The 26,455-nt window shown below is 45.0% G+C and overlaps 1 protein-coding gene across 2 annotated transcripts in view; it reads left to right on the top strand.

The window, feature by feature from the left end:
- The window catches only part of LOC137369829 (1-phosphatidylinositol 4,5-bisphosphate phosphodiesterase gamma-1-like), a 205,868-nt gene that overhangs the window by 63,012 nt on the left and 116,401 nt on the right, over window positions 1-26,455 (top strand). For both annotated transcript variants that reach the window (XM_068031407.1, XM_068031406.1), the window contains exon 2: window positions 23,780-23,929. In XM_068031407.1, the coding sequence (XP_067887508.1) occupies window positions 23,780-23,929 (150 nt within the window). The remainder of the gene's footprint in view (window positions 1-23,779; window positions 23,930-26,455) is intronic.

Raw genomic sequence — 26,455 nt, 5'->3', positions numbered from 1 at the left:
GGCTCCACAAATATCCCCATCCTCAATGATGGGGGAGCCCTGCAAATCAGTGCAAAAGACAAGGCTGAAGCATTTGCATCCATCATCAGCCAGACGTGCCGAGTTGATGATCCATCTCGGCCTCCTCCTGAGGTCTCCAGAATCAGAGATGTCAGTCTTAAGCCAATCTAATTCACTCCACATGATATCAAGAAACGACTGAAGACACTGGATACTGCAAAGGCTATGGGCCTTGACAACATTCCGGCAATAGTACTGAAGACCTGTGCTCCAGAACTAGCCGCGCCCAAAGCCAAGCTGTTCCAGTACAGCAACAACACTGATATCTACCTAGCAATGTGGAAAATTGCCCAGTTATGTCCTATGCGCAAAAAGTAAGACAAGTCCAACCCAGCCAATTTCCGCCTTATCAGTGTACTCCCGATCATCAGCAAAGTGATGGAAGGGGCCGTTAACAGTGCTATCAAGTGACACTTGCTCAACAATAACCTGCTCACTGACGCTTAGTTTGGGTTCCGCCAGGACCACTCGTCTCCTGACCTCATTACAGTTTTAGTCCAAGCATGGACAAAAGAGCTGAACTCCTGAGGTGAGGTGAGAATGACTGCCCTTGATAGCAAAGCAGCATTTGACCGAGTATGGCATCAAGGAGCCCTAGCAAAACTGAGGTCAATGGGAATCGGGGGAATACTCTCCGCTGGTTGGAGTCATACCTAGTGCAAAGGAAGATGGTTGGAGATCAATCACCTCAGTCCCAGGACATCAATGCAAGAGTTCCTCAGGGTAATGTCCTAGGCCCAACCATCTTCAGCTGTTTCATCAATGATCTTCCCTTCATCAGAAGTCAGAAGTGGGAATGTTTGCTGATGAGTGCACAATGTTCAGCACCATTCGCGACTCCTCAGATACTGAAGCAGCCCATGTCCATATGCAGGAAGACTTGGACAACATCCAGGCTTGGGCTGATAAGTGACAAGTAACATTCATGCCACTCAAGTGCCAGGCAATGACTATCTCAAACAAGAGACAATCTAACCATCTCCCGTTGATGTTCAATGGCATTACCATCACTGAATCCCCCACTATCAACAACCTGGGTATCACCATCGACCAGAAACTGAAATGGACCAGCCCCATAAATGCTGTGGCTACAAGAGCAGTTCAGAGGTTGGGGATTCTGTGGTGCGTAACTCACCTCCTGACTCCCCAGTGCCTGTCTACCATCTATAAGGCATAAGTCAGGAGTGTGATGGAATACTCTCCACTTGCCTGGATGGGTGCAGCTCCAACACTACACAAGAAGCTCGACACCATCCTGGACAAAGCGGCTGGCTTGACTTGCACCCCATTCACAAACATTCACTCCCTCCACCACTGACTCGCAGCGGCAGCAGTGTGTACCATCTGCAAGATGCACTGCAGCAACTCACCAAGACTCCTTCGACAGCACCTTCCAAACACATGATCTCTACCACCTAGAAGGACAAGAGTAGCAGATGCATGGGAACATCACCACCTGCAAGTTCACCTCCAAGCCACACACCATTCTGACTTGGAACTATATCAACGTTCCTTCACTGTCGCTGGGTCAAAATCCTGGAAGTCCCTAACAGCACTGTTGGTGTACTGACACCCAAGGACTGCAGCAGTTCACGAAGGCAGCTCACCACCACCTTGTCAAGGGCAAGGATGGACAATAAATGCTGGCCTAGCCAGCGACGCCCCCATCCCCCAAACAAATTTTTTTTAAAACCTGTGATGTTGAGGGCTGCCACTCCCGCGCCTTCAAATCCCCGTCCTGGGAAAGGGAGCGTGATGGTGGTGGGGAGGAGGGAGGAAGTAAGATTTTAAGTTTGGGGGTGGGGGGAGAGGGGAAATGGGGTCAAATAAACTGAAATGGCATAGGTGATAGTGGGAAGGGTTGACCTTTAAACTTTGTGCAGTTTGTGAGGGGATGATCAAATGTAAAATGTAACTGTTTTGGGGGGGGCAAGGGCAAGGGCAAATAGTTACTGTAATTGTTATGGGGGGGTGGGAAAGGGGAGTTATAAATGTATTCATTTAATTTTAGGGGTTACTGCTTTAAAAATTTAAATGTGTTGGCAGGGCTGGCTGCCCTTTAAAAATGGCACCAGTGCCTGTGCAGAGGCAGCAGGCACCATTGCTGGCGACGGACCGCCCGCTCCTTTCACATGATTGGGGTGGGTGGCGGGCTGTCCAGGCCATTTAAATGAACTGCTGCGCGGGAGATTGGGGCAGCTCTTTGGCGTGCGGCTCCCATGGATGGGCTGCCATTTTATGTTCTTAAAATCCAGCCCTTTTGCACTTATGGTGTGGTGATGGTTGTTTTGGAATGTGTGAAAGCTTCCTCTTGCCCAAAGTGCTCTGAGTAATGGCAGTATGTAGATGAGACAAATATTTCTTACAGACTAGCAAATATCTTGCCCTTAAAGTAACAAATGGTACCAAAATGTATCCCAAAACTGTAAGCTGGAAGGGTGGTGACAAAATGCTTGGTTCAACAGATGGATCATGAGGATGTTTTCAAAGTTAGAGAGTCAAAAAACATGAAAGATGGCGTTCCAAAGAAGGGCAGGTAGTTCAACACTTTACCACCAATGGTAGCAGTCAGGGATGCTGAGAGGAACAGAACATATGAGAGGGGATATAGGGCTGAAGAAGATTGAAGAAATCTTTTGGGGCAAGAGTCATGGAGGAATTTATAGACAAAGACAAGGATTTTACATGTGATATATTGGCAGGTGAGGAAGCACTGAGGTCATTGAGACCCTGAGCGAGATCACATGGGCAGAGATTTAGAAAATTAGAGTGTAAACAGAGTGGCAGATGGAGGCCAGCAAGAAAAGCATTGGTGTAGCCTAGTCTAGAAGTGACAAAGATATATATAGATATATGACTGGCCTTCCTCCATTTCTCAGCAAGTTTATTTTATGAGTTCAGTTGCTGATCTGAGCCAAGGAGGTGGAATAGTAATTACAATTGGTGTCAGAAACTCTACGTTAGGCAGGTGAAAAACAGGCATGGGTTTCCACTTTTAATCACTATCTGATGACTGTTCCTAGCAGAGCAATGTGGATTTGTCGGAGGATGGGGCAGAGCTTGTGATGTCTGATGTGTACATGCTAACCTCAAAAATGAGCAAAAGCTGGCCATCAGCTTCAAAAGAAATAGTTGACAGAGCTCCAAAGTACAGCTGACAACTACACATGGCATTGAATATGGGCCAATGACGTGTAAAATTGAAGTGGGCTGCAGTTGTAACTTAAGCTGTAATTATACCAAACATTCAATCACTTACATTGCAGAGAAAGGCACAAAAGCAAGGTTTTAGCAGTATGTGATTTAAAACTTTTCAAGTTGCAGGGATTATTAGGAGGGTTGACGATACATGATATATTTTGCTGGGGCTTCTGTAAGAATCCTCACCCCCCCAAAAAAAGTATGATTTTGATATTTTATTTGATGCATTTCCAGTTTTTTGGAGGCTTCTGAAATTATACTGTCAAGCCAAAAATAATTTATCCTGGCAAGATTACAGATATTTCAATAGGAAAATAAAGTAGCTGTACAGACTTTAATATAAGCCAGTCAGATCCAGTTCCCTACAAAGTCCACCAATCTCATTCCACGTGGACATTAGCATTTTCAAGTCACTTTTTGTCCAGATTTACAGCTGAAAATCAGCATCTCTTTTAGATTTCCCTTTCAACGCCACTCCTGGCTTTTCCTCGCAGGGTCAATTCCTAGCCCTACCAAACACTGCATGTCATGGACAGGAAGTCTTGTGAATGGGGGGAGGAAGGAAACTGGCATTAAGAAATCACAAGGAGTGTCAATGTGAACTGGGTAGAGTGGGTGTGAGATTGCCACTGTGAACTGCAGGATGAGAGGCAAGGGAAGATTGTAAACTGCATGGAGGAGGAGTGCCTCCACACCATTGTGACAACTGAACAATTTAGCAACAGAGTGCCAATGTAGAACTAGCATAGTCCACAATGTCTTCACAAGAAATGAGGGGAATTTTATTCATCTTCCACCAAACCATGTTACCTCTGGAGCTCCCCAATGATCTATCCTTGGCCCCCTTTTATTTCTCATCCGCATTGGCGATATCATCCGAAAATACATCAGGGTCCGGGTCCACATGTATGCTGACTACATTTAGCTCTATCTCACCACCACCGCCTTGGACCCCGCAACTGCCTCTGATTTGTCACATTTCTTGTCCGACATTCAATATTGAGTGAGCAGGAATTTCCTCCAACTAAATATTGGGAAGGAGGAAACCATTGTCTTTGGTCGCCTTACGTCAGTGGTAGGAAAATTATTAGAGAGGATTCTTTGGGACTGGATTTACTCCCATTTGGAAACAAACGAACTTATTAGCGAGAGGCAGCATGGTTTTGTGAAGGGGAGGTCGTGTCTCACTAACTTGATTGAATTTTTTGAGGAAGTGACGAAGATGATTGATGAAGGAAAGGCAGTGGATGTTGTCTACAGGAACTTCAGTAAAGCCTTTGACAAGGTCCCTCATGGCAGACTGGTACAAAAGGCGAAGTCACATGGGATCAGAGGTGAGCTGGCAAGATGGATAAAGAACTGGCTCGGTCATAGAAGACAGAGGGTAGCAGTGGAAGGGTGCTTTTCTGAATGGAGGGCTGTGACTAGTGGTGTTCCGCAGGAATCAGTGCTGGGACCTTTGTTGTTTGTATTATATATAAATGATTTGGAGGAAAATGTAGCTGGTCTGATTAGTAAGTTTGCGGACGACACAAAGGTTGGTTGAGTTGCGGCTAGTGATGAGGATTGTCAGAGGATACAGCAGGATATCGATCGGTTGGAGACTTGGGAGCGGAGAAATGGCAGATGGAATTTAATCGGGACAAATGTGAGGTAATGCATTTTGGAAAGTCTAATGCAGGTGGGAAGTATACAGTAAATGGCAGAACCCTTAGGAGTTATTGACAGGCAGAGAGATCTGGGTGTACAGGTCCACAGGTCACTGAAAGTGGCAACGCATGTGGATAAGGTAGTCAAGAAGGCATACGGCATGCTTGCCTTCTTTGGTCGGGGCATAGAGTATAAAAATTGGCAAGTCATGCTGCAGCTGTACAGAACCTTAGTTAGGCCACACTTAGAATATTGCGTGCAATTCTGGGTCGCCACACTACCAGAAGGACGTGGAGGCTTTGGAGAGGGTACAGAAGAGGTTTACCAGGATGTTGCCTGGTCTGGAGGGTATTAGCTATGAGGAGAGGTTGTATAAACTCAGATTGTTTTCACTGGAACGACGGAGGTGGAGGGACCCGAAGCTGCCCCTGGGGAGGAAAACAGTCACTGGCTGGAATTTTGACTGGGGTCTCCCCTTAATTGACATGGAGATAAGTTCCCTGTCCAATTATGAGTGGCAGGTCAGCTCTCAAAGCTGGAGGGCTAATCAGAGCCCTTCCAGCTTCAGAGGAGCACCCGGCTTCAAGAAAAGGTAAGTAACTGGGCGGCCACTTAAACAGGGAGGTATCCTTTCAGTCACTTAAAAGAAAAATGTAACTATAAATGATAAAAAGCAGCCAGGCCACAATTGTTCGTGGGGGCGGGGGGCGGTGGTGTTGGATGGAGGATGGGGGAGCCCCTCTACAGTCCGGCCTTTGGCTGCACCAAACCTAGGCAGGCAGAGAGGGCCTGTAAGCCTGCCTGGTGTGCTAGCAGCCTGGCATGCCACTGGACCCTGCTTCCAGGCAGTTGAACTGACTCCACCCCCGCTACATTGTGAAACTGCAGGCCGACTGAAAAATCCCAGTCAACGTCCATTACTTACCCTTCATAAGGCTCTAAATGAGCGTAATTGGCTGTCCGCCTCCTGGGTGCAGGACAGCCTTGCCAGGTTCCAAACCCGACTTGGCTTAAATGGCTGACGCTGGGGAACGGGTTCGGGAAACTAGCACACTGGCCCATGCTGGTATTTTTGGGCTACGTCGGCCCTGAAAAGTCTGCCGCAAATCACATTGATTGCCCAATCAGGAGGGCACCCACCACACCCAGCCCACAGAGAGACAGCCTGGTTTTGCTTGGCAGCCTTGGTCCCACTGCCACTGGTAAAAATCCAGTGGCGGCGGGAAGAGGCCCTTAAGTGGTAGTACTTGACCATCCCTGCCCCTGACAAATTGAATGGCATCAGGAAGACGATGGGCACTTCGACGCCCACCTTCCCTTGCTATTTTATGTGCTCCCACATCATCCTTAGAGGATGATAAAATTTCGCCCATTATATCTGGGCCACATGAAGAATGCCTAGTTGGCCAACAGAAGTTGAGCTGGAGACAAAAGTCACTTCTCATCTTGAATGCTGGACAGAGTTAGTCTGAGTGGTCTTGGATAGTGATAGAATGTTGATCAGAAACTAACCACTGGCTGCCATTCTCTGGTTACTTTGATCCTTCCCTGTGGATTTGACAACAAAATCCAGAGGAAACATTAATTTCTGCTGGGAACAAAGCAAGGCAATGATGTTCTCTGCCAAAGTTTTAAGTCTGCCTCTCAGGGAAGGTGATCAGTCATTGGTTGTGACTGTCTACCTTCAGACCCTGCAGAGACCTGTGCATTTAAGATTCTCCAAATTGGTGTACACTTGGAGCATTCTCCTTCCACTATGAATTACAACAGGCGGCAACAAACTGCAAGAATGGATACAACTCCTGATCAGTTTTCTCCTGGGCCTAAAGAAAACCTCCATCCACAGGGCTATAATGCACTGAATCGACTGGAAGGAATATTTCAACTGTCTGCCACTCTTTCAAGATCGATTACATGCCTGGGTGACCTTGGAGCAGGATCAGGGTGTGTTTACCAGTTCTGCTGAGACAATCCACAACTGGTGAGCACTGCAGGATAAATTTTATTGATGAAGAAAACTGAATTATCTTTCAATTATACACATACCTTTATGTTAGTGCCGCTTCTCCTTGAAAGAAGAAAAAAAAATCCAAAACAAATTGAATGCAGCCCAGTTCCTTGTATCCTCCATAAATCCACTACAGGTTTACAGGAACAGACACAAGAAGCTGAATTGTGCACACTCGGTTGGAGTTGACTGAAAGCTTCCAGGCCTGTCCTCCAGCTGATCTGCTTGGTTATCTGGAAAACAAGAATTTCTTTGTGAAAACATGGACTTGAAGACACTGGATTCTGAGTGTTTGCTGTTAGCGTAAAGAAGAACTAGCATTGCACATTCTCAGAATGTCTCAGGATGCTTTACAGTCAACAAAGTACATTGTGAAGATCCCACAAATAACAATGAAATAAACAACCCAATAGTCTGTATTTTAGTGACACAGATTGAGAGAGAATTTTCTTTTAATTGCCTCTTCTCTTGTCAGTTCTTTTTTTCTGTCACTAGGCACTTGCCTCTTACCTCACTCCTTTTCCTGCTGTTATCTTCCTGACTCTTTCTCTCGACCCAGAAGAGAATGTGAAAAAAAAGCTTCAACAGAGACTCCAATGTTGTTCTGCTGAGCACACAAGCCACCTGAGGCAATTGTGCAGGGGCATATTGAAGCCTGATTAGAATGGTGCCTCACATGGGTATATTATACAGCAGCTCTGCATAGGAACATAGGAATTACCAGTCAAAAAAGGCAAAGGTCCAACTAATACAAAAACAAAATATTCTGGAGGCTGGAAATCTGAAATAAATACAGAAAACGCTGAAAATACTCAGCAGATCAGGCAGCATCTGATGATGATAGGTCATTGAACTGAAATGTTAATTCTGTTTCTCTCTCTGCAGATGCTGTCTGACCTGCTGAGTATTTCCAGCATTTTTTTGTTTTTATTTCAAGGTCCATCTAATTTGTCTTCTACCACCCTGGTGGTCATATGATGCAATGATAATGGAGTTCTTGATTAATCATGGCAATTAATGCTCTCCATCAGAATGAATAATTAGCCAATCAGAAGACAATGTCCCATTATGTTTAGAAGCCATTTATAAACCAATCACAGGAAAGCTATAATATGATTAGCAGCAGTTTAATAAAACAATTGGAGACTGAGAGGCTGACTCATATCATTGAAAATTCCGCTGGCCACTTGAAGATACTAACCATTCGGATTTTGAAATGAGCAGAATAACAACGTCAAGGGTGGCTCTGCAGATTGTGAGAACTCAGAAGTTTCAATGAGAGTGTCTGACACTCAACTTTGCATTGATTTTGAAGCATAGTAACAATCAAAACAGATAGCAGGTTCCATGTGGATAGTCAGCATATATGCACATGGAAACCTGCTGATACTCACACAAGAACAATAACAAATTTGGATGAGGTACCCAGAAGGCGTCCAATGCTTGTCTGAACCAAACCTAAATGGGGTGCCAATGCTTTCAAGAGAGGTGGGAGAAAGAGCGAAGAAAAAACAGATGAGGAAAATAAAAAAGTAACATTGATATTGCACAGCATTGAAATGGAGCAAAACATGTCCTTCACTCCTTATATAAATTTCCAGTGGAGTACGCAACCTCCCATACACTCCCATTGTGTAGACGGTCAATGGATCAAAACATTTCCCATTCCCCTCTATTGTTCAGAACTTCAATAAACCAAACCACTTCCAAGTCATTTCCATTGAATATAAAACTCTAGGGATGTAATGGCCCAAAAGACATGGTGGGCCAATTTCTGAAGTGTTTTTTGCAATTTGCACTATAACTTTGGTATAAGAGCCACATAACCCCCTGAAAAGGGGTGTAAATACTCTTTACACTGTGTTTCCAGGATGCCAGGGGCTCCTCCTCCAAAGGATGAACAGGAGAACCGGTGTGGTAATTGAATCCATCCCCTCTTTCTCCTCCTCTTTCAAAGTGTTGAGTTATTGCTGAGACACACTTCTATGGCTACACAACACCTCCCAGTACCTTGCTCACATGGTCGTTCTTCATATATGAGTCTAACAGTCAGCAAACTATTTTATCAGGGGAGCATCACAGCATGATGCTGCTCTCACCCGATGTCCAAAAATATGAAAATCAAGCATGGGTCAATGGATAACAATCAGAGTTAGGAACTTAACTTTGCTCTCCCTAATGCAGGGATAAATGCTAGCATTCTTTCTTCTGTTAAGGTCAGCTAACTTAGCACAAACCAGGGATCACACTTGAAGCCTTTCCCCTACTTTCATCTACTTATGGAATAAACTCAGTGAATCATCAGAACAATTGCCTCTTTATCCAAATCAACATTCCAGATTCAACTAATGCACCTGGATTAAGCCCTTCCCTCTACTGTCTAAAATATCCCCTTTGGTTGAAGTATTTTATGTGCTTTTTATTTCAAGTGAACAAGCATAGGGGCTTCAACGGTACAAAGGTTTACAGGGCAAATGTGTTTGTGCAGTTTATCAGGGTACAGCTGCTGTTAATACAATAGACTCAGGCTGTTCCAAGTACAAAGTCCATCTGTAATGTATCCAAGGTCACAATACTGCACTGTGACCAAAAGACTGTAGAAAATCTACTTCCTTCTGCTAATGGAAGAGCCTTTGTTGACAAAGGTGGGGTGAAAACTGCTCTGGCTTCCCCACCAAAAAAAATACCAATGCTCACCAAACAGAGAATATTAGGGAATGCAAGAGTTGCTTTGTGTGTACACTCATTACTTTTCCTGACTGTGGAACACTTTTCCAGATAGAATTTTTGCCTGGAACTCTGTCCCATATAGACAGAAGTTAACCATTGCTTCATGAACCGGGGCTACTAAAGTGTTCATTAAGCTACAGGAAGTCTATGACCTGATATAGTTTGTGCAGATCTTCAGATTTTCATCTGCCTTCCTTATTTTTGCCTCTGGCAGTACCTGATGGAAGAGACAGAAAACACGTGTACAGGAAGCAGGCTTTCAGACCATTAAACCTATTCCCCCATTTTGGTAGCCAAGGCAGATCTTTATCATTTTAGTTACAATTCCAGATCAAGGGGAATAAAATAATTGCCTGAAACTAAAGGGTAAGGTCCAAAAACTCTTAAGTTGACCAGCCTTTTTCCCGTTACTCCCCTCCTTTCCTAAAGGTGTGGTTCCTCAGTGTGGTATGTTGCTATGGGGACAGGTGCATCAATCAACTGGCCATACTTCCAACGTGGGCCTCGACAGATTGTAGGGATTGGGATTTCACAACTGTGGTTGACATCATGACCGAGCCTGGTTTCATTGTCGTCTAATGAGCTACCGCACACTTCCAGCACAAAGTCTCTGGTTAGCAAGTAGGAGCAAGAGCTGGTATTTTTTTCCCCCACTCCCTAACTCAGGGATGCTGAGATCAATTATAGCTGTGCCATCATTGGATTATCTAACACAACACAAACCAGCAATCAAATCTGGAACTTTCTGATCTCCATATCCCAATGCCACACCTTTATCCCAGACACATTAAGGTGTCATAGAGTCATAGGGCTGAATTTTTGCCCCCATGTGTGGGTGGGTACAGAGGCGGGTAGTCATGAAAATTCATGCTGCTGGTTGGTGTGCCAGTTTCCTGGCACCATCCCGCTTGCATTTTCCCAGAGATGGGATGGGGGGCCGGAAGGGCTACCCTACCCCACAAGTGGCAGGTAGTCAGCCTACGGGCCCCCCAAGGTGTCAGGGACTAGGCCAGCTGTCTGGAGGTGGCCTCCCAGTGACAGACCGGGGTGGACCAGTGCTCCAAGCAGACATTGAGGTCCTCCCTGCCTGTCTGCCACAGCTGTGGCTCAGGCCCCCTGTCCGTGGCCTGGCTGCTGAGTCCATTTTTTAATTTAAAAGTTTAAAAAGTTGGAGGGAGGGTGCCTCAGGACGGAGATGCCCTCTCTCTCTCTCACCTGAATGCTGATTACTGCTCCTTCCGAGCTGAGGGGCCTCCTATTAGCCAATTAAGAGGCTGCCTCCAGGTCAGCCATCCAATTAAGGACAGCAAGTGGGTTCTTGAGACTGCAGGCCCAATCAGAGGACCTGCAGCCTTGGAAGGACGGCAGCCCCACCGGCAGAGGTGGGCGCTGCCGCTGCAGGAGGGGAGTTTCAAGGGCGCCTCCATCTTGAGGTATTTACTTTTAGTGGCCTCAGCTGCCAAGCCATCCCAGTGGAGGGGCATCCCCTTCACAGGATGGCCTGTGGCTGCAGCTGTGGCTCGCTGATGGCAGCGGCTCCGGTGATGATGGTGGCGGCGGAGGGGTGAGGGGATGAAATTAAAGAGGCTTCGCAGACCCCCAACCAGTCACCAGCAGGCCACCCCCAAGCACCTGCCGGACATTGGCCTCAAACAACAGGCCCATCCGCTGCTGGGAAGATCCTGGCGGCGTCCCCATTCAGTCACAATTCCAAGCCCTTTTTCCAGATCAAGGGGATTAAAATAATTGCCTGAAACTAAAGTGCAAAGTGGTTACCCACCACTGCTGGGCAGGTACCATTGCCTTTTCCATCCCGCATCCGGCAAGATCGGCTAGAGCTGGGAACGCATCAGCCCACTGATCCGACACCCTCCTTTCAAATCTTCCTCCCTGTCTCACCTTCAAGTCTGCCCCCATGCGATTGGGAAAATTCCGCCTATACAATCAAGATGGCATAAACGAGGGCCATTCAGCCCATCGAGTCCATGTCAGCTCTCTGTAGGGCAATCCAGCCAGTCCCTTTCACCTGCTCTTTCCCCATAGCGCTGCAAATTTATTTCCTTCAAGTGCCCATTTCCTTTCAAATGTCCAATTTCCTCTTGAAATCATTGAATCATAGTCAGTGAGTTCCAGGTCATAACCACTCACTGCATAAAAACATTCTTCCTCACATCCCCTCTACATCTTCTGCCCAAAACCTTAATTCTGCGTCCCCTTGCACCATCAGCTAATGGGAACAGTGTTTTTTAATCTATCTCAATGATTTTCAAACCTTTTCATCCGTGAACCACACAGGCAGGGCAAAAGACTCCTGCGGAAAACCTACCAGTCCCACCCTACCCACCTTCGCTTGCGACCACAAAAAAATCTCATTATTGGGAAAAATGGTGCTGCTTTTGATGAGACACCAATGAGATGATGTCTGGTTCCAAGCTGGAGTGCTTCAGTCGTATGTTGAGCTCCACGTTCAGCCAGTTCCTCGTCTTTGTTTCCAGCCCCACAAGTGTTGGAAATCCAATCTCGCAGTTATAAGTTGTTGGGAATGGCAGCCGGTGCTTCACAGCTGCATCAGCAAGTCCAGGATACTCAGAATATGGAGCCAAAAGTCCGTCAAACGTTCCTCGCTGAATACCAGCTTCAGGTACTTTAGACCAGACCGTGGACTACCTGGAGGACCTTCATGGACCACCTGTCATAAACTTTTACACCTCTATCGAATCTCCTCTCAATCTCCTTTGCTCCAATAAGAACAAATTCAGCTTTTCCTTGTAACTAAAATCCCTCATCCCTGGAATCATTCTGGTAAATCTCCTCCGCACCCAGTCAAGGACCTTCACATCCTTCCTAAGGTGTGGTGACCAGAACTGGATGCAATACTCTAGTTGTGATCTAACCAGAACTTTATAAAGGTCCAGCATAACTTCCTTGCTTTTGTACTCTAAACCTCTATTTATGAAGCTTAGATCCCACATGCTTTGCCAATTACTCACAGTATGGCCTGCCACCTTCAAAGATCTATGCACATGAGCCCCTAAATCCCTCTGTCCCTGCTCATTTTTTTGAACTGTGCCATTTAGTCTATATTGCCTCTCCCTATCCTTTCTACCAAAATGCATCACCTCACACGTCTCTGTGTTAAATTCCATCTGCTACCTGTTTGCCCATTCTGTTAGCCTAGCTATGTCCTGTTGTAATTGATTGTAGCATCCTCACTGTTTGCCATACCTCCAAGTTTGGCATCACTGACAAATTTTGAAATTTTACCCGGTACTCCAATATCCAAGTCATTTATATGTATCAAAAAATCTGTGGTCCTAGCACTGACCCTTGGGGAACACAACTGTCTACCATTCTCCAGTCTGAAAAATAACCATTTATCACGACTCACTGTTTTCTGTCTCTCAGCCAATTTGTTTATCCAAGCTGACACTGACCCTCCTATTCCGTGAGCATCAATTATGTTAACCAACCTTTTATATAGTACTTTGTCAAACACCTTCTTAAAATCCATATAAACAACATCGACTTCATTCCATTCATCAACTTTCTCTGTTACTTCAACAAAAAATTCAATTAGATTAGTCAAACACAATCTGCCTTTTACAAATCCGTGCTGGCTCTCCTTAATTAACTCAAATCTCTCCAAGTGCCTGTTAATTTTTTCCTTTATTATTGTTTCATAACCTTATCCACCATGGATGTTAAACTGACTGGCCTGTTGTTACTAGGAATGTCTGTAGACTCTTTCTTGAACAAGGGTGTCACATTTGCCACTTTCCAATCCTCTGGCATCTCTTCCATATCAAGGGAAGATTGGAAGATTGTGGAAAACCCTTCCACTATCTCCATCTGCCATTTCCCTCAGCAACCTGGGATGCAAGTCATCCAGACCAGGTGACTTATCAGGCAGGATTTTCCCTGTGGGCTTCAGGACCCTGCCATCAGGCTCAAATGGGGGTCAGAAGCATGTACTGTGTGGGGAATCGTCACTCACCTGTGAATTTCCCTGAATTGGTTAATTAATGGCCAGAGGACAGGCTCACCATTCAATTAAGGATGGCATGGGCTCTCAAAGGTGGAGGCACAATAGGAGGGCCTCCAGCTTGAAAGCAGCAACAGGATACCATGACAGGTAAGTAAAGGAGAGTAAAATGGAGGTGCCCTTTGTACAACTTTTTGAAATTTAACATAAACAAAGGTGTTTGCAATGGGCCACCATTGTGAAGAGGGATCCCCTGCACAAGGCGGCCTGTGACTGCCCCCTGCTCTGTTGCTGGGAGGCTGCCTCCAGGCAGCTGCACTATCCCCCACTGCCTGCGGCTACCTGGAGGCCGACTGGAAACCCTGGTCGGCCTCCAAAAACAGGCTTTAATAGGCCCTTTAGCAGGTCAATTGCCCTACTGCGCAGCCCCTCTCACCACCCCCCACCCCCACCATGCCTCCAAGAAAATAGCCTGGGGGTAGACAGAGCTGGAGAACCAGTATGCCAGCCAGTGGCAATGATTTTAGCACCTACCTGCGCCTGTGCCCGCTCCCATTGGAGTCTGAAAATCTAACATGTCTACTGAAAGCACAGCCAGCCTTTCCAATACATCTGTCTGACCAATTTTCATATCATAGGAATGTAGGAAGAGGAGTAAGTCATTCAGCTTCACATTCAATTAGATCATGGCTGCGCCTTGGTTCCGTAACTCTAGAATGTTTTGCTGAACAAAATTCTATTAATTTGAGTTTGAAATTGCCCTTAACAATGTTTTGTGGGAGAAAGTTCTATATTTCCACTACCCTTTTTACAAAGAATTGCTTCCTGACGTGACACTTGAACAGTTTTGCACTAATTTTACGTTTGTGTCTTCTTGTTATGGGCTCCCTCACCAGAGGAAATAGTTAATATCTACCATATCCTTCTTTAACCATCTTAAACACCTCAATCAGATCACACCATAATCTTCTATACTCAAGTGATTACAAGCCAGGTCTGTGCAATCTGTCCTCATAATTTCACTCCTTTAGTCTCAGTATAAATCTGGTGAATCTGTGCCGCACCCCCTCCTCGGCCAATACATCCCTCCTGAGGAGCGGTGCCCTGCTGAGCACAGTGCTCTAAATGAGGTCTAACTAAAGGTTTATATAATTGTAACATAAATTTGCGCTTTGCGTTCCAACCCCCTTGAGATATCAAATGCCGATTGCACAGTCACAGTAGACATAATCTGAGCAGAAGCTGAGTGTGCGGGGAGGGGGAGAGTCAGGTTAAAGACTGATTTATGTAGTGATTCAGAGAGCAAAAGCTGTGATACCCTATTTGTGGCTGTGCAAAAATTGGCAGCTTGGTGCAGATGATGTCAACAGTTTCCTGACAGCATTCCAGGGTTGCCTTGGCAACCAGACTGGCAACAGATGAGGACTGACCTCCTGGAAATGTTTTCCACTTTGCTTGTTATCAAAGCAGAGGCACTGAATTGCAAGATGAGGCACTTAGCAAACAGGGGGGCTTAGATGCTGTTCTCAGCAACTCACAACATCCTCTGACTGGACACAGATATCAAAAGTAAGGGTCTCCTACAGGTTGCGGGTAGCTTAAATCCCTCTGTCTCAGATATGAACAATTATAGAAAGATAAATATAGCATTTAAAGTTTCATAATCCCAAGTTTTATGTTTAATACTAACCTAGAAATTACAGCTATAAGTGAGTGAACATAAAGTGGCTTTGTTCAACAGTCTGCTGTGCATTAGTCTTAATGTAGGCAATAGGCTGCTTATTTTTAAATGGTTTAGCACCTCTGCAAGACTAGTGAGGAGAGGAAGGAGAGCAATGGCATCAAACATTGGCAAGGTAATTGCTAGGCAATAATATTTTTCTTTATTCCATCAACTTCCTCCCCTTCCCTTCTGAACTCATGAACATAGAAATTGCTGGATGAAAAAAGGCCAAGGTCCATCTAGTTCACCTTCTACAATCTTGGTAGTCACATGATACAATGCTAATGAAGTTATTGACGAGAATCTCCATCAATTTGTGTACAACAGACCCAGACATGATGAGCGCTTTGGGACCCATAGGTCTAACGTCACCTGTTCCTCCCAAGCAATCCTACACTTATCAGCGGCCCTAAAATTCTTGTATCAGTCATCTTTGTCATAGAGTCATTACGGCACAGAAGGAGTCTATTTGGCCCATCATGTCCATGCCTGCTCTCTGTAGAGCAATCCAGTCAGTCCCAACCCCCCCCACTCTATCCCCACTGCACCCCCTCAAGGACACCCCCACGTCCTCATGCTGATTCACCGGCAAGTTGCCTATGGACACCCAGCGTTCAATCACAACTGGCTAGTGTCATTTAAATGAGGCCCAAGGCTCAACATTGGTTGTGCTGCAGGACCTTTCCCAGCACAAACCAATTTCTAGGCTGAAAACCATTGTTACAGTTCCATGGGTAACAGTCATCCATCAGAACATCACCCCTGTGACCTCTTCATAAATGAACTTGGGTAGTAAATTTGATTATGGGGAGGGATGATTTCCAGTAGAGGACATATCACTGGAGAGCTACCAGGAAGGTAAACTCTTTCACCTCCATATCTCTAGGGATAATGAGCTCAATCAAAGCTCCTCTGCTGAGATCAGCTAACTTGGCATAGACCTGGAATTGATAGGAACTTCCTATTCTGTTTGGCTCAGCCTTTACCATTATCGATTACCTATGCTCTTATTACAGTTGCCACACAAAACCAACCTTCCAAAATATGTCAGCCGTGGTACTCTTGCCTGTCAGTCAGAAGTTTGTGGGTTCAGGTCATGCTTCAGGGACTTGAACACAAAATCTTTGTCAACACTCCAGCTCCGTACTGAGGAAGTGCTGTATTGTTGGATAGGATTAAGCTCATCTGCCATGCCCCCTGTGACCGAGAAGCCTCCTGGCACTCAGTGTTATGACTCATACATGAAAAATGTTCACATGGGTAATGTGGTTAAGGGTGCCTGGGGTACTCCAGGATGCAGTCAGCATTTTCAGGAGAGGAGGGAAGGGGAGATGTTGGCAGGAAAAGAAACATGTGATGCCGGCAGTGTCTGGCAGATGAAGAAAGAAACTGAAGTGAGAACCATGTGTGAATGTGGGCAAGAGGCAGTGAATGCCTGTGGCTTTAGGGAGCAGCTTAAAATTTCATCAATTAGTTTGAGACATGATTTTATTTTTGCCATGGATAGTTTTGAATCAATCTGTGGATCATTTTGCCATCAGGAGCCCTTGCAAATAGAATTTTGCTCATGAAATAGACCATATGGTGCAATGTATTAAAATTTCCCTACTGAAACAAAGGTTTGAATCCAGCTTAGATTGATGAGATGAAAGCTTAGCTGTCTATGAATCTTCTGTGAAATTACTTTGGTCAGTCTCAGTTAATGTGAAGTGGAAAAATTCACACTAACTCCTTAAAGAGAATATGGAAAAGATTTACAAGAATAGTTCCAAGGATGAGGGACTTCAGTTCCAGGATAGATTGGAAAAGCTAGGGTTGTTTTCCTTAGAGCAGAGAATGTTGAGAGGAGATTTGATAGAGGTGTTCAAGATTATGAAGGGTGTAGACCGAGTAGACAGAGAAAAAATGTTCCCATTGGTTGAAGGGTTGAGAACCAGAAGATACAGATTTAAGATGATTGGCAAAAGAACCAAAGGTGGCATTGGAAAGATTTACACATTGAGTGGTTATGCTGCAATGCACTGACTGAAAGGGTGGTGGAGGCAGATTCAATCATGGCTTTCAAAAGGAATTGAGTATGTACTTGAAGAGAAACAAATTTCTGCACTACTGGGAAAGGGTGGGGGGAGTGAAACTGGCTGGATTGCTCTTAGAAAGAACTGGCACAAGCTCGATAGGCTGAATGGCCTCCCCTTCTGTGCTGTAACCATTCAATGATTCTAACATGGTGTTCTTCTGAAGCTGGACTGAGACATATTGCTAGGACAGTGTAAAGAGAGCATTACTTATCAGTGGGCTGTGCTACACCTGACTTGGTAGCATGTAGCTCTGGCACTGGCTGTCTATAATGGGAAAAAATTCTACTCCAATTCTGTAACATTCTGTGTTTTTGTGACCATCAGAAGTGCAAAATGAAAGGGGAGTGGAACAATTGAGCTCCCTAAATTTGGCTTCTACAATCAACTAGAGGTGTAGTTAATAAAAAGTGGAACAGTGATTTCAAACTCTAGTCATCCGTCCTTACAGAGATGAAATATTGCATTCTTTATATCCAGCAACCATTTCCCAGACACAAAGGCCGGAATTTTACGTTGGGCTGGAAGTCCCGCCTATTGGCTGAAAAGCCAGGGCGAGCTAGTCTCTGCCGACCCCCAGGCCCTTAATTGGCCTTGAGTGGGACTTCCACCTCCTTGAGGCGGGAAGTCCTGCCTAATGGAGCTGCCAGCCAATCAGCGGGAGTAGTGGCCACTGCTGGAACTACACCCAGCCATTGGAAGATAGAGGAAGGACTGCCCCAGAACAATGGTAGGTTTTCGGGGCCTCGCTGGGGCCAATCGGCTGGGCCCCGGCAAGCGTAACGGGGGGGGGGGGGGTCAGTTGGGGTGGAGGGAGGGGGAAGTGTTGTGCGGTGGGGATTGTGGGGGCTTCGGGAGTGGTCCTCTGTGGGGCACAGGGGGTGCCCAACCAGGGAGGGTCACCCCCCCCCCCCTCCCAAGTATGCTGCGAGGTTTTACCTGGCTGAGTTCTTGGGGCCTTTGCCGTCTGGCTGCCGCGGCTAAAATACCCGTCGTGATGGGAGGAGGCCCTTAAGTGGCAGTTAAATAGCCACTTAACGGCCTTAGTTGGCCTGGGGCGGGTGGGCTGTCCCATGTAAAATTGCAGCGGGGGCGGCAAGGCATCGGGAATGGCCCCCCCAGCCTCCCACTCAATTTTATGTCCCCCCCCCCCCTCCCCCGCCACCAGCCCGCTCGCTGGAGGGGGCCGTAAAATTCTGGCCAAGGTTACTCCGCTACTTCTTTTATCAGTGGTAATTTCTGCGTAGAATGATATCAGAGTTCAGTTACGTGGAGAGACTGGAGAAGCTGGAATTGTTCTGGTTAGAGCGGAGAAGGTAAAGGAAAGGTTTAATAGAGATGTTCAAATTATAAAGGGTTTTGATAGAGTAGGTAGGGAGAAACTATTTCCATCAGTGGGGTTGGGGGGTTGTTGTGGTAAGCAAATAGAGGACACAGATTTAAAATATTTAGTAGAAGAATCGGAGGGAAGGTGAGTAGATTTTTTTGTATGCAGTGAGTTGTTATGATCTGGAATGTATTGCCTGAAAAGATGGTGGAAGCAGATTCGATCGTAAGTTCCAAAATGGAATTGAATAAATACCTGAAGAGGGAAAACTTGGGGAAAGAGCAACGGTGTGTAACTAATTGGATAGTTCCTTAAAAGCGCCAGCATAGGCACGATGGGCTGATGACCTCCTTCTGTGCTGTGTGATTCAATGATTCTATAAATTCTCTGCAGCTAAGCAAGCTTCAGTCGAATTTTTACTTATAAATTTTACCAGTATGAAATGAAATCACACTTCATGACATCATGTTCAATATACAATATCTGCACAAAAGCGGTTAATGAAAAATATTTTCTTAAAGATTGATTTATGCTTGTTAGGATTAAGAATATATTTTATTCCAATTTTTGTAACTGCAGAGTGATTTTTCACTTTTATCAGGAGGGTAATTAGGTAGCAGTGGATTAGCCACCCATTTTACACTCAGCTCAATCAAATCATCCACCCTCACTTGCTCTCCCAAGATTAGGTGATGAGCAACCCGTGTTCCTATCACCTTTAAACAATTTACTTTATCATCATCCTTTCCCTCCCTCTTAACTGTTTACTTTAAGGAGATTTTCTTTGCATTAAAGATACAATTTGTTTTTGTTTTAAAAGATATCAAACTAGAATGAGGAAATGTACCTTCTGACTGCTTTTCTCTCTATGTATCACTGACCTCTCTGCTTCATAGACTAGAGTATTGTAGCCAGCTCTGGTCACCATACTTTACGAAGTTGAGTTTGAGAGGTTACGGAGGAGCTTTACCAGAATGGTTCTAGGAATGAGGGATTGTAGCTTAAATCACAGACAGAATCACAGAATCGTTACAGTGCAGAGGAGGCCATTCAGCCCATGCGTCCACACTGGTTCTTTGAAAGAGCAATTCCCTCAGTTTCATTCCCTTGCCTTCTCCCCATAACCCTGCACATTCTTCCTTTTCATGTAACTGTCTAATTCCCTTTTGAATGCTTCAATTGAACCTGCCTCCCCCACGTTTTCAGGCAGCGCATTCCAGACCTTAACCACTCGCTGCGAGAAAAAGTTTTTCCTCGTGTCACTTTTGCTTATGTTACCAAATACTTTAAATCTGTGCCCTCTCATTCATGATCCTTTCGATCCTTAAAGGTTAGGTTGGAGAAGCTGTGGCTGTTCTCCTTGGAGCAACGGAGGTTGAAGGAAGATTTGATATAGGTGTATAGGTGTACAAGATTATGACTGGTTTAGATAAGGTAAACAAAGATAAGCTGTTCCCTTAAGCTAATGGTACAAAGACTAGGGGGCACAGATTTAAGGTTTTGTGCAAGAGATATAGTGAGGTATGTGAGGAAGAACTTTTTTATGCCATGAGTGGTAACGACCTGGAACTTGCTGCCTAGAGGATGGTAGAAATGCAGACCATCAATAACTTGAAAAGAAAATTTGATGGGCACTTGAGGAAATAAATTTGCAGGGCTACAGGGATACAGCAGGAGAATGGGACTGACTGGATTGCTGTGCAGAGAGCTGGCATGGACTCGATGGACTGAATGGCTTCCTTCAGTGCAGTAATGAATCTGTGACTCTATGTTAGTAAATAGAATATTTATCTTACAGGTGTATGCAATTTGCATTGACCTTCTCCAACAGTTAACAAAGCACAGGCCACATGTCCAAACTGCACAATCCAAATTCACTTCCCAACATCATAGCTCGAAGCAAAAATAGCAAGTCCAAATTCAAATTTTTTGGAAGAGGTTGAAGCTTTGAACTAAAAACTTTAACGAAAGCATTTAAAGATGCCAAAGACAATTAAATGGGCTGAATTTTACCGGGCCCCCAATGTCAGGGGTCATGGCAGGCGGGCCCAGAAAATACCTCCCAAAGAGGCCTGCCACGGGCTTCGACGCCAGGAAGGGCCTGCCCCATATTACTGGTGGTGGCGAGGCCTCATGGCAGCCGCCACCAGCCCCCCCAAACCCCCCATCGCTCAGCAATGGGGCAGTAATATAAATATTGTAATGGATGCTATGGACGAATAATTACTTACCTCGTTGCGCCGCTGTCCCGCTCCCATATTACAGTCGGTGGCCGGCATTCTCGTGCCGTCCGATGCAGGACCAGTGAAGTATGGTGGGACACTTGTGGGGAGGGGGAAGAGGTTCGGTTTTCAGGGCGGGAGGGGGGAGCGGTGTCAAACATTTTTGATTGGTCTAGGGGTTGGTGGGAAAGGGTAAAGTTCAAAGTTCAAACTTTGGGGAGGAAGGTGGGGATTGCAAAGTAAGTTTTTTAGGGGTGGAGAGGGCAAGTAATAATTTGTTTAGTCATTGGGGGCAGTGGGAGAGGGTCTGGAGGCTTTTATGCTTTTTTCGCTTTTAATTAATATTGGCTATCACTTTAAAAATTTTAATGAAGTGGAAGGGCTTGAAGCCCTTTAAAAATGGCACCAGCACCTGCGTAGTGGGGGTGTCCGCCCCAGCCATGTAAATAAGACGCCACGTTTAATATTGCGGTGCCTCCATGGAGTAAATCCCGTGCATGCGCCCCGCCATCTTTGAAGCTTGCCACCGTTCTGGTAAAATTCAGCCCAATGGATAAATTTAATCGTGTTATTGCAAAATATGTAATTTTTAAACAGTTTTTATTTCCATCGAATTACATAGCACATACAGCACAGAAACAGCCTTTTGGCCCACCTAGTCTATGCTGGTGTTTATAGTCCACATGACTCTCCTCACGTTCCATCTATCTCATCTCAGCCTTTCAATATATCCTTTCTATTCCATTTTCTCTTGTCTACTCATCCAGATTCCTTTTGAAAGCATCTAAGCTATTTGCCTCAACCAGTTCCTTTAGTAGTGATTTCCACATTTTAACCACACTCTGAATAAAGAACTTTCTCCTTATTTCCCTATTGGATTTATTAGTAACTATGTATGTTTTATATATAAAGTATTTGTGGCCCCTAGTTTTGGATTCTCCCACAAGTAAAAACATTTTCTTCACATCTGCTTTGTCCAAACAGTTGGTAATATTAAGTCTTGTTTAACTTTAATTTTTTGGACATTAGAAATTTCAGTTACTGATAAAAATAATGGATGGGAAAAACTATTTTGAACAATTTGTGGTAGTAAATAAAAAGTGTAATTTTCAAGTGAAGTGGATGAATAATTGAACCGGGAGCCATAGGTATATTTCAAACTGTATTTTGTTTTTATTTTTGTATTTTTAAGTGATACCTTCCATTAATTTTAGCTAATACTTTGATTTCATATTACGTATAGCTAAAAACCAAAAGTTATTGCAATTGTGGAAGCAGAGAAGTAGAATTAGTTAGCGCCCAAAGTCTGTAGAGCTGGGAAATGGACATCTGAGACATTATAGTGCAATTGTTCACAGGAAGAGATAATTCTCTGTGACAAGTTTAACTTATAAATACATACATAGGAATATATAATGGAAAGAAGTTGACCAAAAACTCTAAAAAAATGCCATCAGGAAGTAAGGTTTCGTAGACAGAAAGTCACACACATGTCAGAACTTCAATATTTTAATATTGATCTCCTGTGGCATTGCACTCAGGAAGTGAAGACTAACTATATATTCAAGTGAAGTGGGGTTAGTGGGTAGGAGAGCCATTGGATCTGGTGTGCAGACTAATTCAGTCCCTATTATAAAGGCATACATTATGTTTTTATTTTTATATTCCTATTATTTCCTAAGTCCATAATTATAATGAAAATTATCCATGTAAACCTGTCGTGCTATAATTACATAATATTAAAAGCAAAATACTGCGGATGCTAGAAATCTGAAATAAAAATAGAAAGTGCTGGAAATACTCAGCAGGTCTGGCAGGATCTGTGGAGAGAGGAAGAGAGTTAACATTTCATATCTATGACCTTTCATCAGAACTAGCAAAGATTATAGATGTAATAGGCTTTGAGCAAGTGAAAGGGGGGAGGGGGAAGAAGAACAAAAGTAATAGGGCAGAGGCTAGGAGAGATTAAATGAAACAATTAAAAACAAAGCATTAGTAGCATTAGAAAGACTGTTAGTGGCGGAATAATGAACAGCTCTGTCCAAAAGCAAAAGCATGAAAAACAAGTTTAAGACAGGCACATCGTTAAAAAAATAAATAAATAAAATAAAAATTTAAAATGGCAGTCACACTCTGAATTGTTGAACTCAGTGTTGAGTCCAGAAGGCTGTAGAATGCCTAACCTGAAGATGAGGTGCTGTTCCTTGAGCTTGCATTGAGCTTCACTGGAACACTGCAGCAGGCTAAGGACAGAAATGTGGGTATGAAAGCAGGGTGGTGAATTAAAATGGTAAGCAATCTGAAGCTCGGGTCATGCTTGTAGACTGAGCGGAGGTGTTCCGCAAAGCAGTGACCCAATCTGTGTTTGGTCTCTCCAATGTAGAAGCGACTGCATTGTGAGCAGTGAATACAGTATACTAAATTGAAAGGAGTACAAGTAAGTTGCTGCTTCACCTGCAAGGAGTATTTGGGGCCTTGGGTGGCGAGGAGAGAGGAGGTATTACGCCTCCCGCGATTGCATGGTGCCATGGGAAGGGGACGAGGTATCGGGGATGTTGAAGGAGTGGGCCAGGGTGTCACGGAGGTAAGGTCCCTTTGGAGCTATAATGACATCCTGTTACAAATGCGTGCACTGCAGCACCTCCAATTACAAACTTACAAGTTTTATATCACCTATTTGCATTATAAATTTGAGCATGGAAATTTATAATTGAAAATGTTGACAGAAAGGTCATGCAGATACAGTATTGTTACTTTTATTCATTTAATTCTGAGATTTTTTCTTTTTTCTTTTCGTATAGTTGACATTCGGGAAATTAAAGAAATTCGGCCTGGGAAGAACTCGAGAGATTTTGAACGTTACCCAGATGATGCACGGAAACTGGATCCTAGTCTGTGCTTGGTCATTCTGTATGGAATGGAATTCAGGCTGAAAACACTGAGTCTTTCAGGTAAATTATTATAAACTTTTTGTGCTGATCAAGTAGAGAGATGCTAGTATTGGAAAATGGAAACCCAATTCTGGTATTCACTATCAGCACGTAGCACTCCAAATCAGGTATAGTCCAGGTTATGTGCAGATTAACGGTCCTTCAACTTTGTCCTATCGAGCAGTCTCAGATCAAGTACAGCATAAGTTAGATGCAAAGTAAAACTCCCTCGGCAATGACCTTGCAAGAAGTTGAAACCTTTAGCACAGGCAGGTACCTAAGTTGCCATAGCCACTCCCCTGTTGCAGCACCTCAACAATCCTTGCAATGTGTTGGAAGACAGGTTGCTGGACTACTGTGAGACCTTGCAAGTCTCTTTGAACAATGGTAGCTGCAGATATGATGGCAGCAATCTGAGCCTTAGAGGTAGCAAGCTGAGCTTGCTTGACTTCAGTCTGAGCTTCTACTGCAGCACCCAGACATTGGGTGGCTTTTGCTTGTGTTGCAATGGGAGCTGAGACATTGGCCATCAGACACTGCATTATGGGTGGTTCTGCAAGGTTTCTATAGAGTTGGGCACCTCTTCCACTTAGAGAGGATAGGGTCCAAGCACCGCACAAAGCCCTGTGCTAAGTTGTTGCTGGACTCCTCCATGCTCCTTGGCATTGACCTCAGGCTTTCTGGCAGGTCTGCCAATGCACCGAGCATTTCATTTGTGTATATGTATCTGCCTTCTTCTGGAAGTCAGCCCATTGAAGTCCTCATCCGCATCCTCTGCAACAGAAATTGTGTGTTATCTTGCCCCCTGGTGAACAGGCACCTGAGTTATCCTTGTTCTCTGGGCTGCAGGCCGCTCATGCCCGGTGTTTCACCATGTGTAGATGCCACCTTTAAGCGATCCACTAAAGTACATGCAGTGTTAGTATCTGAGCAGGTGGCTGTGAGTGTGAGAGCAAGTGACAGTGTTTATTCTTCATCACAGCCTTCCTGCTCCTCCATCTATTTCTCTTCCACCACTGCCTGGCCAGGTTGCAATTCTTGGGTATCTGAAAGGAGAAAGGCACAAAGATAGGGTCATAGTGAGGGGGAGAAGGGAAAGCAAGAAGTGCATGTTTACAACATCTGTAGCTTGTAAATCAGAAGAGAATGTGGGTGAAGGGCAAATGGATGTGAGAAGGAAGATTAGATATGAGCATACCTATGAGCATCTTCCATGATTTCAGCCCCATCACTGGCTTCACTTATGACCATTCCAATGTGAGCACTATCCCTCCATGGGGATTAAGAACAGGCGGCTGTGTCTGTCCCCCGCTGGTTAGGTGCCGCAGCCTCCAGTAATGCAACACTGTGTCTTGTAAGAGAGGGAAGTGTGTCAGTGTGTATGGCAGAATGTGTTTAGTTGATGTGGGTGTCACAGTTGAATAGCTGGCAATGTGGGTGTGAGGTTTGCAGCAGTGCTAAATATGTGAGGATGAAGTGAAGCGATGAATATTATGTGTGAGTCGTGGTTGTTAGAGATTGTTGGCAGGTAAGTTAAAGGAAGTGGTGCATTGAGCAGTGAAAGAAAGATTTGAATTTATATAGCACCTTTCAAAATGTCCCAAAGCGCTTTACAGCCAATTGAGTATTTTTGAAGAACTTGTAATGTAGGAGACACGGAAGCCAATTTGTGCCCAGCAACCTCCCACAAACAGCAATGTGATAATGACCAGATAATCTGTTTTTTTGCGATGATCGAGGCATAAATATTGACCAGGATATCGGGGATAACTCCCCTGCTCTTCTTTGAAACAGTGTCATGGCATCTTTTATGACCACCTGAGAGGGCAGACGGAGCCTTGGTTTAGGGTCTTATCTGAAAGATGACCGACTGAATTTTACTGGCCCCTCGATGCCGCGGGTCACGGCATGGGGGCCAGTAAAATTCTGCGGGGAGAGGCCCACCTCAACCCACGACGTCGAGAAGGGCCCACCACAAAATACCGGTGGCAGGGGGTCCTCTGTGCAGCCCCTCCACCACACGGCGGTGACGCCCCAATTCGAATATGTAAAACGGTACTTACCTCTGCAGATTATGCAGCCCACTGCTTCTCCTGCACACTTCCTGATCTTACTTTGAACGGGCAGCCGTCACATGCCATCCCGTTCACCATTAGAAAAGCCGGCGGGTCATCGGAGGCAGAAGGTTTTGCGATGGAAGGTAAGTTCCGTTTTCAGGGCTCCCACTCTGCATACTGGAATGGAGGAGGGAGAGGGGGATATTCAGGGGTCTCACTCTGCATACTGGAAGGGAGGTACTGTGTACCCTCCCTTCGTAAATGGTATACCCTCTGCATTTGTTTGTGTTTGTGCAGGAGAAACAGCACTCTAGTCACCCAGTGTTTGGTGAGGGTGCTAGAAAGGGGAGGAGCGTTAAGGTTATAAGGATGGTGGGATCTTGATGGTGGTCATGCTGTGCCTCACTCAGTGCCATGCCCCGCCATATAGTTGATCCATGTTAGCACTTGATGTACCCGTCAATACCAATCCCTGGCCTGTTAGGAACCT

This window comes from Heterodontus francisci, chromosome 5, assembly GCF_036365525.1.
Source record: "Heterodontus francisci isolate sHetFra1 chromosome 5, sHetFra1.hap1, whole genome shotgun sequence".
In the NCBI taxonomy this organism is placed as follows: domain Eukaryota; kingdom Metazoa; phylum Chordata; class Chondrichthyes; order Heterodontiformes; family Heterodontidae; genus Heterodontus; species Heterodontus francisci.
This window is presented reverse-complemented; position numbering and strand designations above follow the sequence as displayed.